Source organism: Rana temporaria, chromosome 13 (assembly GCF_905171775.1).
Source record: "Rana temporaria chromosome 13, aRanTem1.1, whole genome shotgun sequence".
Lineage (NCBI taxonomy): Eukaryota > Metazoa > Chordata > Amphibia > Anura > Ranidae > Rana > Rana temporaria.
Window position 1 is genome coordinate 8,721,349 of NC_053501.1, and position 18,982 is coordinate 8,740,330.

Genomic DNA, 18,982 nt, shown 5'->3' on the forward strand with positions numbered 1-18,982 from the left:
ATCCAGGGGTGCTCAGCAACCCCCCCCCCCCAAATGCAGGGGTAGTGCATCAAACCATGTACTCGCCCTATGGTCCATGTCAACAGACCTTACTTTGTACAGTAAACATTTATGGGGAACTGTGTCAAATGATTTTGCAAAATCCAGATACACCACGTCTACGGGCCTCCCTTTATATAGATGGCAACTCACCTCCTCATAGAAGGTTAATAGATTGGTTTGGCAAGAACAATTCTTCATGAATCCATGCCGATTACTGCTAATGATAGCGTTTTCATTACTAAAATCTTTATATAGTCCCTTATTACCCCTTCCAAGAGCTTGCATACTATTGATGTTAGGCTAACTGGTCTGTAATTCCCAGGGATGTATTTTGGGCCCTTTTTTAAAATATTGGAGCAACATTGGCTTTTCTTCAATCTGCTGGGTACCATTCCAGTCAGTAGACTGTCAGTAAAAATTAGGAACAATGGTTCGGCAATTACTTGACTGAGTTCCCTAAGGACCCTCGGGTGCAAGCCATCTGGTCCCGGTGACTTATTAATGTTATGTTTTTCCAAGTCTATTTCTAATCTATTTCAAGTGCTGGCGGTTACCTGCGTCTAACGCCGCACAGCATATTCTGTAATGGAGGTCAATGGGCACAATTATGCTGCAGCTGTGGTTCCCAGGCGCCACAGTAACTGCCGTATTTTACACTGTATGGTTGTACTCCGATAGCTAAATTCAGGTAGCCGGGCGCTTCTTTGAGGCGGCGTAGCGTATCGTATTTACGCTACGCCGCCGTAAGTCAGAGAGGCAAGTACTGTATTCACAAAGCACTTGCCTCCTAAGTTACAGCGGCGTAGCTTAAATGGGGCCGGCGTAAGCGCGCCTAATTCAAATGAGGATGAGGGGGGCGTGTTTTATGTAAATGATTGGTGACCCGACGTGATTGACGTTTTTTACGAAAGGCGCATGCGTCGTCCGTGTACATATCCCAGTGTGCATTGCTCCAAAGTACGACGCAAGGACGTATTGGTTTCGACGTGAACGTAAATTACGTCCAGCCCCATTCACGGACGACTTACGCAAACATTTCAAATTTCGACGCGGGAACGATGGCCATACTTAACATTGACTAGGCCACCTAGGGGGCAGCTTTATCTTTACGCCGGCGTACCTCTTACGGAAACGGCGTATCTTTACTGCGACGGGCAAGCGTACGTTCGTGAATCGACGTATCTAGTCGTTTGCATATTCTACGCCGAACTCAAAGGAAGCGCCACCTAGCAGCCAGCGTAAATATTGCACCCTAAGATACGACGGCGTAGGAGACTTACGCCGCTCGTATCTTAGCCTAATTTAAGCGTATCTGGTTTCCAGAATACGCTTAAATTTAGGACAGCGTAGATTCAGAGTTACGTCGGCGTATCTACTGATACGCCGGCGTAAAGCTACCTGAATCTAGCTATCAATATATAACTACACGCAGGAACGAGGAATTTCTCCAGTGAGATTTCTTGTCTCCAGTCCAAGAAGTAAAAGGATGCTAAATCAGAGGGGTGCACAGGTAATTTTCCAACTACTACGTTTCATAGGAGGCACCCCGTGGAGTCTGGGGTTGGGGAGAACTTTTTCTTTAGAAGGTTTAAGCTGACAGGTTCACTTTAATGCTAAATCTATAACATTACCTAATTTCTCCCGCTCAATAACAGGTCGAACATCTAGGGAAAAGCGAACGTCGCTAATGACAGTATGAAACATATGAGAAGTGAGCCGATTTGCATATATAAATATAAATGCGCATAAGCCCTGTTCAATGATATGTCTGCAGACTGGCCCTGCCAGGGGCCATCGGGGGAGGATGAACGTCGAATGTCACAAAGCAAAGTCACAGAAGTATTGTACATGGACTCGGCTGTTCATCCTTCTGCTGCGCTTTCTGCCTCCCGGAGTTCGTTAATCCTTCTTGACAGATGAACAGGCTCAATGGTACCCTGCGGGCTCTAATTTAATTGTTTTCTAACCTATGGGGCGAAGCGTGAGGATCGGGCAAGGCTGGCACTGCCAATATGAAATAGCAAGGGCCACTTCTTGAGCAGAAATAGAGCACCGAGTGAGGCCCAGATGGCAATAAGGGATTACATGATCCATAAGGTATGGAGTCTGCAGCCGTTTTACCAACAGTGTTTGGATGTAGAAAGAGGCCGAAAGCTTGTATGTGCATCTACTGTGCCCCCTTCACCCAATTAATGACCAATGTGCATCAATAGGCCCCTACTTTACCCAATGTACACTATTGGCTCTCCCTCCCTCCCAGCAGTGATCCAGCAGCCCAACTCTCCCTTCTCAGCAGTGATTCAGCAGCTCAGCTCTCCCCTTCTCAGCAGTGATTCAGCATCTCAGCTCTCCCTTCTCAGCAGTGATTCAGCAGCTCAACTCTCCCTTCTCAGCATCTCAGCTCTCCCTTCTCAGCAGTGATTCAGCAGCTCAGCTCTCCCTTCTCAGCAGTGATTCAGCAGCTCAGCTCTCCCTTCTCAGCAGTGATTCAGCAGCTCAGCTCTCCCCTTCTCAGCAGTGATTCAGCAGCTCAGCTCTCCCCTTCTCAGCAGTGATTGAGAAGAGGAGAATAAGGAGGGGATATGATCAACATGTACAAATATATAAGAGGTCCATACAGTGAACTTGGTGTTGAGTTATTCACTTTACGGTCAACACTGAGGACAAGGGGGCACTCTTTACGTCTAGAGGAAAAGAGATTTCACCTCCAAATACGGAAAGGTTTTTTCACAGTAAGAGCTGTGAAAATGTGGAACAGACTACCTCCAGAGGTGGTTCTGGCCAGCTCAGTAGATTGCTTTAAGAAAGGTCTGGATTCTTTCCTAAATGTACAGAATATAACTGAGTACTAAGATTTGTAGGTAAAGTTGATCCAGGGTAAATCCGATTGCCTCTCGGGGGATCAGGAAGGAATTTTTTCCCCTGCTGTAGCAAATTGGATCATGCTCTGCTGGGTTTTTTTTGCCTTCCTCTGGATCAACTGTGGGTATGGAGTTGGGTGTATAGGATTGTACTGTGTTTTTTATTTTTATTTTTTGTGGTTGAACTGGATGGACTTGTGTCTTTTTTCAACCCGACTAACTATGTAACTATGATTCAGCAGCTCAGCTCTCCCTTCTCAGCAGTGATTCAGCAGCTCAGCTCTCCCTTCTCAGCAGTGATTCAGCAGCTCAGCTCTCCCTTCTCAGCAGTGATTCAGCAGCTCAGGTCCCCTTTTCCTAGCAGTCACTCTAAAGCTCATCTACTCCTAGCGGTGACTCTGCAGCTCAACACCCACCTCCCAGCAGAGATTCAGCAGCTCATTCCCGCCCAACCCCAGCAATTATTCTGCAGCTTAGCTTCCCCTTCCATAAGTGATTTGGCAGCTCATCTCCCCCCCCCAGCAGTGCATCCACCGTCAAGCAAGAGGATCTAGGACCTCTGCAGAGATACCACTGCTTCAACACAGAGAGCAAAAGTTTTGCTGCAGGCTGGCAGGGGACAGGCCGCTCTACTGGCTGTGGCTGATTCTTAAGAACATGAACAATAGGACTTTGCACATCTTTTCTTTTTGTGCACCTGAAATGTATTTAAAAACTGAAAAGTTCAATTGAGCGTTAAGGTAAACAAGCTTGAAGTGGCCACCTTTGTCATCCAATCAAATGACAGCTGTCATCTCCTCCAGGTGTGACACATAAGGAGTTAGGAAACATTAGTGTGTTCTTTTCTTCTCCGTTCTACAAAGACCCCCATAAATGCAGGCCGCTCCTTCCATGAATACTTTCTTCTCTTATTGTTTTCTCCGCCTTTATGTTAGCGTTTCAGCAGAGATAGATTTTCAATCCTGCAAATGAGATATGAATGGCGCAGCCCCATGCAAATGATTAATTGTCTCGTGTTGAAAGACGCTAAGACCGTCTCCTCAAGAGCCGGGAGCAACAAAAGGAAGAGCGGAGGAAAAAAAGGGAAAATCTTCTGCAGGAATCGCCAGAGGTGACGCGCTGCTGCACTGTGTATGAGGTTTCCATGGCAACTGGCGCTGGCGAAAAGACGGGGGAAAAAAAAAAAAACGCAGGAGATTCATTTCATTCTGCAGTACGGGCTCATAAATCTCTCTGTTCTCCGGTACCCACAGATCATTCGCCTCTGCTTCTAATTATGGCGAAGGAGTGCGAAACAATGAGGTCATTATTACTGTACAATGTAGTGAAATAATTGGAGCGCACCTGGCTTCTGACCCTTCTGTTTATCTAGAGCCGCGCAGGAGCGGCTGGCGGCGAAACGCCCGGCAGATAATCGGGGGGAAAATAATTGTATCATAAAACATGACCGGGGACGGCTCGCGAGCATGCTAATGAACGCACCATAAAAATGAGATTTCCAGTTTAGCGGGTAACGTTTATTGTGCTCCGCGTTACGCCGAAATGGACGAATTGGACGCGCGGTGATTTTTATGGCGCTGAATCTCTGGGGCTTATTGGCACACGCGGTAATGAGTTGGGAGTTTATTTTACAAAGCCGGCAGCTCGCGGCGTTTCAGAATTATAGTACATTTTATAGTGTAATGTTTTCGATGTCTGTGGTTTTAAATACAACGCCGATAACGACCAACTTTGATAGGTTATTATCAACAAACAAAGGCCGGTAATCACTAAAGAGATTCTCCAATCAAAGGGTGAAATGGAGCCTTGGAATGCGTACTGTGAGGACATCCAATCTATCCGTGGCTTCCGTTTTCCTTCCAGGTAGAGCTGTGCTGTGCCAGACTACTTAACGTTGAAGTTTAACCAGCTTATATTTTTTCCTACGCGTTACGTCATTCCGACTTCGTCAGGGACGCGGTGCCCCTAATGAATTCAGAATGATGTAGCTTGCATTCCATTTTCATGACACCATCTCTGGGTCTCTGTGCTTCGTTATACAACACAGGCAAATCACAGCAGGTGCCCTTTTCATCCAGCTGTGCTTACATGATCTACGTTATTCTTATGTGCTTACAGTACATCATTCAGCTCTGCCCTATGCGTTGTATCATTTCAACTTTGTCAGGGATACATTGTCCCTGACGAAGTCAAAATGATGTAGCTTGCATTTTCAAAACCCTTCCCTTTTTATTACATCATTATGGGGTCTCTATACAACCCAGGCAAATCTCAGCTGGTGCCCCTTTCATTCAGCTCTGCCCTATGCGTTGGATCATTTCAACTTTGTCAGGGATACATTGCCCCTGACGAAGTCAAAATGATGTAGCTTGCATTTTCAAAACCTTTCCTTTTTCATTACATCATTATGGGGTCTCTATAAAACACAGGCAAATCACAGATGGCGCCCCTTTTATCCAGCTGTGCGTAAAGTACATCATCCAGCTCTGCTCTATGGATTGGATCATTTCAACTTTGTCAGGGACACATTGCCCCTGACGAAGTCAAAATTATGTAGCTTGCATTCCAAAATCTTTTTTCTTTTTATTACATCATTATGTCATTATGGGGTCTCTATACAACCCAGGCAAATCACAGCTGGCGCCCCTTTCATCCAGCTGTGCGTACAGTACATCATCCAGCTCTGCCCTATGGATTGGATCATTTCAACTTTGTCAGGGGCCCATTGCCCCTGATCAAGTCAAAATTATGAAGCTTGCATTCCAAAACCTTTCCCTTTTTATTACATCATTATGGGGTCTCTATAAAACACAGGCAAATCACAGCTGGTGCCCCTTTCATCCAGCTGTGCTTACAGAACATCATCTAGCTCAGGGATCCTCAAACTACGGACCTCCAGCTGTTGCAGAACTACACATCCCATGAGGCATTGTAAAACTCTGACATTCACCGACATGACTAGGCATGCTGGGAATTGTAGTTCCTGAACAACTGGAGGGCCATAGTTTGAAGACCCATGATCTAGCTTTACCCTATGCATTACATCATTTCAACTTTGTCAGGGGCATATTGGCCCTGACGAAGTCAGAATGATGTAGCTTGCATTCCAAAACCTTTTCCTTTTTATTACATCATTATGGTGTCTCTATACAACCAAGGCAAATCTCAGCTGGTGCCCCTTTCATTCAGCTCTGCCCTATGCGTTGGATCATTTCAACTTTGTCAGGGGCACATTGGCCCTGACGAAGTCAGAATGATATAGCTTGCATTTTCAAAACCTTTCCATTTTCATTAAATCATTATGGGGTCTCTATACAACCCAGGCAAATCTCAGCTGGTGCCTCTTTCTTTCAGCTCTGCCCTATGCGTTGGATCATTTCAACTTTGTCAGGGGCACATTGCCCCTGACGAAGTCAAAATTATGTAGCTTGCATTCCAAAACCTTTCCCTTTTTATTACATCATTATAGGGTCTCTATACAACACAGGCAAATCACAGCTGGCGCCCCTTTCATCCAGCTGTGCTTACAGTACATCATCTAGCTCAGGGATCCTCAAACTACGAACCTCCAGCTGTTGCAGAACTACACATCCCATGAGGCATTGTAAAACTCTGACATTTACAGAAATGACTGGGCATGATGGGAATTGTAGTTCCTGAACAACTGGAGGGCCATAGTTTGAAGACCCATGATCTAGCTTTACCCTATGCATTACATCATTTTTAAACTTTGTCAGGGTACATTGGCCCTGACGAAGTCAGAATGATGTAGCTTGCATTCCAAAACCTTTCCCTTTTCATTACATCATTATGGGGTCTCTATACAACACAGGCAAATCTCAGCTGGTGCCCCTTTCATTCAGCTCTGCCCTATGCGTTAGATTATTTCAACTTTGCCAGGGGCCCAACTGGAGGGCCATAGTTTGAAGACCCATGATCTAGCTTTACCCTATGCATTACATCATTTCAACTTTGTCAGGGACACATTTCCCCTGACGAAGTCAAAATTATGTAGCTAGCATTCCAAAACCTTTCAGTTTTTATTACATCATCATTATGGGGTCTCTATACAACCCAGGCAAATCTCAGCTGGTGCCCCTTTCATTCAGCTCTGCCCTATGCGTTGGATCATTTCAACTTTGTCAGGGGCACGTTGCTCCTGACGAAGTCAAAATGATGTAGCTTGCATTTCCAAACCTTTCCCTTTTCATTACATCATCATGGGGTCTCTATACAACACAGGCAAATCACAGATGGCGCCCCATTCATCCAGCTGTGCTTACATTACATCATCCAGCTCTGCTCTATGGATTACATAATTTCAACCTTGTCAGGGACAAAGTGCCCCTGACGAACTCAGAATGATGCAACAGCTGCCGTCACCGAAAATACGTCCTATACTTCCTACATGATTAGAACTTTAACTTGCATTCCAAAACCATTCCATGTTCACTTCATCATAATTGGTTCTCTGTGCAACACAGGCAAATTACAGCTGGTGCCCCTTTTAACCAGCTGTGCTTAAATGATCCACGTCATTCATATATACTTGGACCCCTTTCACACTGAGGCATTTTTCTGGCATTTTAGTGCTAGAAATAGCGACTGTAAAGCGCCTGAAAACCGCCTTCCATTTATTTCAGTGTGACTTTTCACACCGGGGAGTTGCGCTTGTGAGACGATAGGAAAAGCCCTGAAAGCAGATTTTTTGGGGCGGTTTGGGAGCGCTGTATTTGGAGCTCCCAAAGCGCCCTGCTCATTGAAATTAATGGACAGTGCTTACAAAGTGCCTGAAAAGCGCTTCGGAAGCGCCGCTTCAGCGATAAAGCGGCCACGGCCCCAGTGTGAAAGGGGTCCAACAACATCCAGCTCTGCACTATGTGTTACAACATCCCAACTTCATCAGGGACACAGGGCCCCTGACAAAGTCAAAATGATGTAACTTGCAGGACAGGGCTAGATATTATGGCCCAGATTCTCAAAGGGCTTATGACGGCGCAACGCCATGTACGCAGTCGTAAGTCCTAATCTGGGCCGTCGTATCTATGCGACTGATTCTTAGAATCAGTTACGCATAGATAACCATTAGATCCGACAGGCGTAAGGCTCTTACGCCGTCGGATCTTAAATGCAATTTTGTTTTTGGCCGCCAGGTGTCGCCTCCGTCGTTTTCCCTGTCGAGTATGCAAATTAGCTAGATACGCGAATTCCCAAACGTACGCGCGGCCGACGCAGTGAAGTTACAACGTTTACGTTAGGCTTGTCCCGGCGCAAAGTTGCTCCTGTTCTATGGTGGTGCAACCAATGTCAAGTATGGCCGTCGTTCCCGCGTCGAAATTTAAAAATTTACGTTGTTTGCGCAAGTCGTCCGTGAATGGGGCTGGACGCCATTTACGTTCACGTCGAAACCAATGACGTCCTAGCGACGTCATTTGGAGCAATGCACCCTGGGATATTTTACGGACGGCGCATGCGCAGTACGTTCGGCGCGGGAACGCGCTTAATTTAAATGCTCCACGCCCCCTACCCGGCTAATTTGAATTAGGCGGGCTTGCGCCGGGTGATTTACGCTACGCCGCCGCAACTTTACAGGCAAGTTCTTTGAGAATAAAGCACTTGCCTGTAAAACTTGCGATGGCGTAACGTAAATCAGATACGTTACGCCCGCCCAGTTTTGCGCTATTGTACGAGAATCTGGGCCTATATGCACACAAGTTGTACGCTGGAAGGGGCAGTGATGTGGTGGCTGCACAAATGGTTTGCTCCTTTTCCCTATGCATGATGATTTTTAGTGCACAGATTGGAGTGCACTACTTTTTTTTTTTACATCATCACTGGGTCTCTGTGCTTCTGTGTCCCTTTCATCCAGCTGTGCTTACATTACCAACGTCATTCAGCTCTGCACTGTGTTATAACATTCTGACATCCTCAGGGACACAGTGTCCCTGACGAAGTCAGAATGATGTAACTATCATTCCAAAAACTTTCCATTTTCATGACATCATCACTGGGTCTCTGATCTTCTTTATGCAACACAAGCAAATCACAGCTAGTTCCCTTTTAATACATGTATGCTTATATGATCAACATCATTCACAGTGGTTAGCACTTCCGCCTAGCAGCACTAGGACTGTATGGAGTTTCCATGGTCTCCTTGTGCCTGTGTGAGTTTCCTCCAGGTACTCCTGTTTCCTCCCACAAGCCAAAGACATACTGGTAGGTTAATTAGCTCATGTCTAAATTGACCCTAGTATGTGTATGTATGAATGTGAGATAGGGACCTGAGATTGTACGCTCCTTGAGGGTAGGGACTGATGTGAATGTAAAATATATATGTAAAGCACTGCATAAAATTGACAGCGCTATACAAGTACCTGTAATAGTAATAATATTATTAGTATGATTAATAATACGTGCTTACATCAGCCAGCTCTACCCTACGTGTTACAACATTTCAACTTCATCAGGGACAGGGTGCCTCTGATGAAGTCAGAACAATGCAACTTGAAGGGTGAATCTGGATAACATAAGCGCCCAAATGGTACACAGGAAGGGGAAGTGATGTGGTGGATTCATAAATGGTTTGTTCTTTTTACCCCATGCATGATGATTTTTAGCGCACCACTTTTGTAAGAGTCTTTTTAACCTTTTTTTAAATAAAGTGCTGACTTATGCAATGCAGAGTGTTAAAGCGGAGGTCCGGGAAAAAAATAAAATAGATTAAAAGCCAGCAGCTACACATACTGCAGCTGCTGGCTTTTAATAAATGGACACTTACCTGTCCTGCTGTCCCTAGATGTCGGCACCGCAGCTGATGTTTCCATCAGCTGTCGGGTGCTGCCGCCGCCATTGTGGGTAGGGGAACCCGGCAGTGTAGCCTTTTCGGCTTCACGCCGGGAACCCTACTGCGCATGCGAGAGGCCCCGCTCCTCTCTCCTATTAGCCCGGCGGCCAGGGGAGGAGAAGGAGGGAGCCCCGCGGTGACGTCACGGCCGTGGCCGGACTCCCGGAAGTGGGAAAGGATACTTGTCAACCCCCTTCCCCCACGAAAGGTGCCAATTGTGGCACAGGAAGTGGGGGAGGAATCCCATGAGAGGAAGTTCCACTTTAGGACGGAGCTTCACTTTAACACTTCACTTCCATGTGACGTGATGAACAGCGTGGGGCAATGCTGTATCTTGGCCTAGGCCAAGGGCAGCACTTTGCAGGGGGGCAGCACGAAAAGAGTCCCCGTAGATTGCGCTACACTTTTTGTGTAGCGCCAGTCTTTGGGGGAATGGGCCAGGAGGCAAATCAGTCTAGTGCCCCCATAAAGCGACCACACTACAGTCGGTATAAGGATACTGGCAGGGCCACCATGGGGGGGGGGGGGGGCAGCCTATACACATGAAGGCTAGGGAGTCAGACCCCAACCAATAAGTTGTTGTGTGGGCGGGTGGCGTTTCCACAACTAGGGGGCGGGGCTTTGCGTTGCTTCTAGTTTTGACTGTCCTATCATAACAGTGGACCTCCCACCTGAGTTCTCAGCTAGAGAGAGACAGATGCCATGTCGGGAGGCTAAAAACTGTCAAACAGTCAGCTGACGGGCTCCAAAGCAAGACAGGAAGTCAGAGTAAATCCCTGCAAATTAGGGGACTCTACTGCCCCCCCAAGGCCCTTAGAACTAGTGTTCCCACTGGAAAATGTCAGGGCAGGTCTTAAATGGGGGTGTGGCCTTGACAGAAAAGGGTGGAAAGCTGTGGGGTCATATTTAAATTAGGGGGTGCACAAGTTTCGTCAGGCCTAGGGAAGCACACAACCTAAATACACCACTGGCATGGGGTAAATAGAGACCCCTGAGGACAACTAATAGCCCAGTAGGGGTATAAAGAGCATTAGACATTCTATTTTTTTCTAAGTTCATCAGAAAAGATAAGCCAACGTTCTATAGCAGGGGTCTCCAAACTACAGCCCATGGGCCAAATTCAGCCCACTGCAAGATTATATCCGGTATGCAGCTAGGGTCAGTGGTCCCTCACACAGGTCTCAGTCGAACCCCCCTCCTCTGGTCTCCAGCCGAGGTTCCCGTCATTGTACCATCATCGGTTGCTAAGGCCACTGATGTCCTAAACAACCAATAATATGCCTGCCTCAGCATTCACAAGAGGACGGCAAGTCTGGCTGGTAAGACTTGCAAAACTTGGCAAAGAGGCTGCCAGTAGAGAACACAACAATCTTACAAGGGGAAGTGTTAGAAGTCTCACCTGAAGGCCTCTAGGACAGTGTGCTCGGGGATGTTTGGGGCCACACGTATAAACGCCCTCTTAAAATCGTCCACATTTAAAAATCCGCGACCTGTTCATAACATAGAAACATTAAAGAGTGACGGAAAAAAAAAAAATATCAATGTGGTCCATTAAGTCTGACCCATTTAAAAAAAAATATATAATTATTTTTTACCACTTATTGGTGACCGACTCCCTACTTCTGCTGGAAGTGTATTCCATGCATCAACTACCTCTGTGTAAAATAACACTTTCTAAGATTAGTTTTGAACTTTCCTCCAGCTAGTTTGAAGTCTTGTCCCCGTGTTCTTGATTTTAGCTTTATACTTAGGGGTAGATTCAGAGAGGGCGTCCTAACTTTGCGGCGGCGTAGCGTATCGTGTTTACATTACGCCGCCGTAAGTTAGCGAGGCAAGTACATGATTCACAAAGTACTTGCCTGCTAAGTTGCGGTGGCGTAGCGTAAATCGGGCGGGCGTAATGGCGCCTAATTCAAATTTGGCTGAGGGGGCGTGTTTTATGTTAATGAGCTTGACCTGACGTGATTGACGTTTTTTTTAAAAAATGCATTGCGGCAAAGTACGCCGCGCGGGCCTATTGGTTTCGACGTGGACGTAAATCCCTAATTACGGACGACTTACGCAAACAACGTAAAATTTTCGAATTTCGACGCGGGAACGGCGGCCATACTTTAACAATACTATTCCAACTATTTGATGGAATATCTTTAGGCCTGCTAATGCGTTACGTAAACGGCGTATCTGTACTGCGTCGGCCGGGCGTACGTTCGTGAATAGGCGTATCTAGTGATTTACATATTCTACGCCGACCGCAATGGAAGCGCCACCTAGCGGCCAGCCTAAATATTGCACCCTAAGATAGGACGGCGCAAGCCATCGTATCTTAGATAGGTTTAAGTGTATCTCAGTTTGAGAATATACTTAAACTTAGGTCGGCGCAGATTCCGAGTTAGGTCGGCGTATCTACTGATGCGCCGGCCTAACTATGTGAATCTAGCCCTTAGTATCCTGCCTCCTGAACCTTACTTACACCCTAGATTAATATTCCTTTCCCTTCCTTCCTCCAGACTGTGCATATTAAAGGCGTTGGAAATGCATGAAGATAAAAAGCCTTCTGTGTGCAGCAGCCGCCCCAACACCCCATAATACTTTCCTGAGCCCCATCTCTGTCCAGCAATGTCCATGAATCTCTCGGGTGTCCGAGACTCTCCCTCCTGTTTGGCTGAGACACAACAGTGGTGCCATTGGCTCCCACGGCTGTCAATCAAAGTCAGTAAGCCAATCAGGAGAGGGGGCAGGGGCAAATGGCAGCTCCGTGTCTGAATGAACACACCGAGCTGCAGCTCAACTCGGTTGCCACCTTGCTGTGCGGGCATTCGACAGGAGGGAGGGGCCAGGAGCAGCGAAGAGGGACCCGAGAAGAGGAGGATCGGGGCTGCTCTGTAAGTATAACATGTTTGTTATTTTTTTTAAAACAAGACTTTACAATCCCTTTAAGTTCCTGAAGGTCTCCCCTAAATCTTTCATAATTTTTGTTGCCCATCTCTGGACTCGTTCTATCTTATCAATATCCTTTCGTAAGTGAGGTCTTCAGAACTGGACACAATATTCTAAATGATGTCTAACTAAAGATCTATATAGAGGAATCAGGACCTCCTTCTTCATGCTGGTGATCCCTCTAGTGATATAAAGATCTATATAGAGGAACCAAGACCTCCTTCCTCCTGCTGGTGACCCCTCTTGTGATATAAAGATCTATATAGAGGAACCAGGACCTCCTTCCTCCTGCTGGTGACCCCTCTAGTGATATAAAGATCTATATAGAGGAACCAGGACCTCCTTCCTCCTGCTGGTGACCCCTCTAGTGATATAAAGATCCAGGGCTGATCCTAGGCAGGTGCGTGGGGTGCAGTGCACCCAGGCGCCACAGAGGTGGGGGCACTGGAGCGCCAGAGTGCTCCCCTCCCTCCTCCTCCTCTCCTTGTCCATGTCCAGAGGCGGCTCTCTCCGCCAGTCACCGCCACCGCCACTGTGTTTCCTGCCCAAGCCTGTCCCCCTCCCTCCTGTCAGAGGAGGGGATCGAAGCAGTGGCTGTCTCTATGTAGAGAGACCAGCCATGCAGTGTTCTCCTTGTCCGTGTTAGAGGAGCATCTCTGTGTTTGAGTCAATGCCACAGAAACATTTTAAAAGGGGAGGAGTTGGTAAGATTACCACTCCCATGTGGGGGCACCAGAAATATTTCTGCACCCAGGCGTCTGTGACCCTAGGATCGGCCCTGTAAAGATCTATAGTAGAAGAATCAGGACCTCCTTCCTCCAGCTGGTGATCTCTCTAGTGATATAGAGATCTATATAGAGGAATCAGGACCTCCTTCCTCCTGCTGGTGACCCCTCTAGTGATATAAAGATCTACAAAGAGCAATCAGGACCTCCTTCCTCCTGCTTGTGACCCCTCTAGTGATATAAAGATCTATATAGAGGAATCAGGACCTCCTTCCTCCTGCTGGTGACCCCTCTAGTGATATAAAGATCTATATAGAGGAATCAGGACCTCCTTCCTCCTGCTGGTGACCCCTCTAGTGATATAAAGATCTATATAGAGGAATCAGGACTTCCTTCTCCTGCTGGTGACCCCTCTAGTGATATAAAGATCTATATAGAGGAATCAGGACCTCCTTCCTCCTGCTGGTGACCCCTCTAGTGATATAAAGATCTATATAGAGGAATCAGGACCTCCTTCCTCCTGCTGGTGACCCTTTTAGTGATATAAAGATCTATATAGAGGAATCAGGACCTCCTTCCTCCTGCTGGAGACCCCTCTAGTGATATAAAGATCTATATAGAGGAATCAGGACCTCCTTCCTCCTGCTGGTGATCCCTCTAGTGATATAAAGATATATATAGAGGAATCAGGACCTCCTTCCTCCTGCTGGTGATCCCTCTAGCGATAAAGATCTATATAGGGGAATCAGGACCTCCTTCCTCCTGCTGGTGACCCCTCTAGTGATATAAAGATCTATAGAGAGGAATTAGGACCTCCTTCCTCCTGCTGGTGACCCCTCTAGTGATATAAAGATCCAGGGCTGATCCTAGGCAGGTGCGTGGGGTGCAGTGCACCCAGGCGCCACAGAGGTGGGGGCACTGGAGCGCCAGAGTGCTCCCCTCCCTCCTCCTCTCCTACCCCTCTAGTGATATAAAGATACATATAGAGGAATCAGGACCTCCTTTCTCCTGCTGGTGACCCTTCTAGTGATATAAAGATCTATAAAAGGTATCAGTACCTCCTTATTCCTTTTAGTGACCCCCCCCCCCCCCCAGTGATATTAATATCTATATAGAGAAATCAGGTCCTCCTTCCTCCTGCTGGAGACCCCTTTAGTAATATAAGGATCTACAGAGAAAACTGACCTCCTGCTGGTGATCCCTCTAGTGATATAAAGATCTATATAGAGGAATCAGGACCTCCTTCCTCCTGCTGGTGACCCTTCTAGCGATATAAAGATCTATAAAGGTATCAGGACTGCCTTATTCCGGTCCTGTTAGTGACCCCCCTAGTGATATAAAGATCTATATAGAGGAATCAGGACCTCCTTTCTTCTGCTGCTGATCCCTCTAGTGATAACTAAAAAACAAAGTCATTTTTACAATGAAGTAAAACAATACCGATGCAATTTTTTTAATCAGAGCAGAGTAATGAAATATCTATTCATCCCCAACGAAACTCCCGCTTACTCCAGCTCAAACTTTTGCCCATTAGCTGGCTGCGAACGAATACTTACAGTGGGTATCAAAGACGGAGAAGATCTGTCTCTGCTCTCCGAAGTTTAGCTGAGCGCTCCTTTTTACAGACATCAGCTTTACAAATTCATCAGCTCGGATGCCTGGGGGTAGAAAAGATGTTTGTGCGTTATATGACTGCACAGAAGGCTCACCGAGCAATAATCTGCAGCGCCTTGAGCAGAGTACGGGGCTCCCTGGAACCAATCATTTTTCTTCTATTGATCACATACAAGCCGTGGGAAGAGGAGAGCGACGCTCAGGAGATCAGCAGCACATCGTGATACCTACAAATCACATTCTATAAGTCTATATAGTCAGCGGCATGAAAAAAAAGGAGATCATATGGGCTTTGATTGTCACGGATCAGTAACTTTCCTTAAATGACTTGACGTTAGCATTGAACTTTTTACCAAGCACATAACGCATATATGTGGCAACAAGAAAAGTGCGCTTTAAAGTTCTGCTGTAAGAGACAGCGAGCAGGCAGACGTTTTTTTTGCGGAAGAGACATGAAAAAAAGCCCCTATCTGCAAGTTCGCCGTCTTCTCTGGAACTGCTTTGTGCAGGGGTTGGGCCTGGCCCCTTATTTCCAGTGAAGGGAACTCTTAAATTGTCAGCATACCAAGACATTTTGGACAATTTCATGCTCCCAACTTTGTGAAGGTCGACAGCGTCCTAGCAACCAGTGATGCTTTAAGGCCAACAGCATCCTAGCAACCAGTCAGTGATGCTTTGAGGCCAACAGCGTCCTAACAACCAGTCAGGGATGCTTTAAGGTCAACAGCGTCCTAGCAAGCAGTGATGCTTTGAGGCCAACAGGGTCCTAGCAACCTAAGAGTTTGTAGGATGAACAGCATCCTTGCAACCAATGATGCTGTGAGAACGACAGCATCCTAGCAACCGATGATGCAAGACCGATAGTGTCCTAGAAACCAGTGATGCGGTAGGGCCAACAGCCTCCTAGCAACTAATGACTTTTTTTACTTTGTGAGACCGACAGTGTACGTGGATCCTAGCAATCAATGACTTTTTCAGGATGAGCGTGACCCATCAACCAATTATGTTGCGAGGCCGACAGCATCCTAGCAACCAATGTTGTTGTGGGGCCAACAGTATCCCAGCACTCAATGATGCTGCAGGGACAACAGCATCCTAGTAACCAATGATGCTCTGTGGGTGACGGCGTCCTAGCAACCAATGACGCTGTGAGGCCGACGGCATCCTAGCAACCAATGATGTTGTGGGGCCAACAGTATCCCAGCACTTAATGATGCTGCAGGGACAACAGCATCCTAGTAACCGATGATGCTCTGAGGGTGATGGCGTCCTAGCAACCAATGATGCTGTGAAGGCGACGGCATCCTAGCAACCAATGATTCTGCAAGGGCGACGGCATCCTAGCAACCAATGATGCTGTGAACTAGAGCTGCACGATTCTGGCTAAAATGAGAATCATGATTTGTTTGCTTAGAATAAAGATCATGATTCTCAGTGTAACATCTTTTACATTATTCAAAAAACATTGGGCCAACTTTGCAGTTTAGTTTTAATTTATTAAAGTGTATTTTTAAAAAAAAAATTATGTTTGAAAAACTGCTGCGCAAATAAAGTGTGACATAAAATATTGCAACAACCACCATTTTATTCTCTACGATCTCTGCTAAAAAAATATATCATGTTTGGGTGTTCCAAGTAATTTTCTAGCAGAAAAAAATGATTTTTACTTGTAAGCAACAAATGTCAGAAATGGTTTGGTCTTTAAATGGTTAAAATTCCTTCATCTACACAGAGTTCTAAAAGAACGGAGGGATACTTTGTTTCCACTTATTTGTGTGCTGTATTAAATCTTGGCAGGCTGCCTGGATTTTGTTAATCCAGCTGTGAGAACTTTCTGCACTTGTTAGAAAGATTGTGAAATGCCGTTTTGAAGATCGGGAAGGGAAAAAGATCGCGATTTTGATTCTTCACGATTAATTGTGCAGCTCTACTGTGAAGGCGACGGTATCCTAACAACCAATGATGCTGTGAGACTGACAGCGTTCTAGCAACCAATGATGCTGTGAGACTGACAGCGTTCTAGCAACCAGTGATGCTGTGAGACTGACAGCGTTCTAGCAACCAGTGATGCTGCGAGACGGACAGCGTTCTAGCAACCAGTCATGCTGTGAGACTGACAGCGTTCTAGCAACCAGTCATGCTGTGAGACGGACAGCGTTCTAGCAACCAGTGAGGCTGTGAGACCGACAGCATTCTAGCAACCAGTGATGCTGTGAGACTGACAGCGTTCTAGCAACCAGTGATGCTGTGAGACTGACAGCGTTCTAGCAACCAGTCATGCTGTGAGACTGACAGCGTTCTAGCAATCAATGATGCTGTGAGACTGACAGTGTTCTAGCAACCAGTGATGCTGTGAGACTGACAGCGTTTTAGCAACCAATGATGCTGTGAGACTGACAGCGTTCCAGCAATCATTGATGCTGTGAGACTGACAGTGTTCTAGCAACCAGTGATGCTGTGAGACTGACAGCATTCTAGCAACCAGTGATGCTGTGAGACTGACAGCGTTCTAGCAACCAGTGATGCTGTGAGGCTGACAGCGTTCTAGCAACCAGTGATGCTGTGAGACTGACAGCGTTCTAGCAACCAGTGCTGCTGTGAGACTGACAGCGTTCTAGCAACCAGTGCTGCTGTGAGACTGACAGCGTTCTAGCAACCAGTGCTGCTGTGAGACTGACAGCGTTCTAGCAACCAGTGATTCTGTGGGCCCAACAGCCTTCTAGCAACTAATGATTCTGTGAGACCAACGGCATCCTAGCACCCAATGATGCTGTGAGGATGACAGCATTCTAGCAATCAATAATTTATGAGGAGGAGAGCGACAGAGCAACCAATGACCTTGTGGGGTGAACAGCATCTTAGCAACTAATGATCCTGGGAGGCTGACAGCTTCCTAGCAACCAGAATGTCATAGCCCTGCTTACAACAGAATGAACTGAGAGTTACCAACAATTTCCTGACTCAAAACTGGTTTTGCAGCCGTTGTTGTAAACTGTCACAAATAAAAAGTAATTTGGTGCAGCTCTGTCTATTCCAACCATTCCGCCCAGAAATAGGGCTGCAAATACGTTATTGAATTGCGGCCATTGTGTCCTCCTCAGCCGTATCTCTATGTCCTGGGTCAGTCCAGGATTGAACAATGTTATGCTGCACTCTCAGGACCGTGTAATGTACAATCTCTGAGCAAACATAAGAAAGAACGCAGGGAGGTGGAAAGATATACACACAACATGGATATAGGAGATGAAAAGGTAAAAAAAATGATTAGATCACAATGATATAATAACAACACAAATAGGAACACAATATACTGACCTACAGACTTGGAGGATAATATGGAGTCAACTTCTAGCTGAAAGAGAAAAGAAAACCATCAGTATGTATCCCAGGAAAACAACTTCCGTAATGTCATATTAATACATGAACTGATAACAAATATTATATCAGGTAGTAGGATTTTTGAAAAAAACAATAAAAAACACACACACAACAATAAAATACTTTGTTATCTTAGGTAATGATAAAGTTAATAAATAACTTTAATAAAAAAAGGTCCATAGAAAATACATAAACACAAGCGTTTCAAAGGGGGGTGTACAGGGTGGGTGCTGAACAGGTTAACCACTTGCCCACTGGGCACCTATACCCCCCTTCCTAACCAGACCAATTTTTAGCTTTCATTGCTCTTATGCCGCGTAAACGCGGCCGTGTTTCGCGATGTGAAAAATTAATTTTTTTTTTTAATGTCATTAAAAACGATCGTGTGGGGGCTCCAGAGCATTTTTCGCAACGTTAAAAATGGCCATTAAAAGTTTAGAACATGCTCTAAATTTTCGCCTGTTTTAACGTTGTAAAAAAGGATCGTGTGTAGGCTTTAACGACGTGAAAATAACGCGCATGCTCAGAAGTAAGTTATGAGACGGGAGCGCTCGTTCTGGTAAAACTAGCGTTCGTAATGG

The 18,982-nt window shown here is 46.1% G+C and overlaps 1 protein-coding gene across 1 annotated transcript in view; it reads right to left on the bottom strand.

Moving 5' to 3' along the window:
- The window catches only part of EFCAB11 (EF-hand calcium binding domain 11), a 42,094-nt gene that overhangs the window by 13,838 nt on the left and 9,274 nt on the right, over positions 1-18,982 (bottom strand). Inside the window, exons 3-5 of the mRNA XM_040333479.1 lie at positions 18,339-18,375; positions 14,966-15,067; positions 11,147-11,237 (exon numbers count right to left, since the gene is read on the bottom strand). Coding sequence (XP_040189413.1) covers positions 11,147-11,237; positions 14,966-15,067; positions 18,339-18,375 — 230 coding nt within the window. The remainder of the gene's footprint in view (positions 1-11,146; positions 11,238-14,965; positions 15,068-18,338; positions 18,376-18,982) is intronic.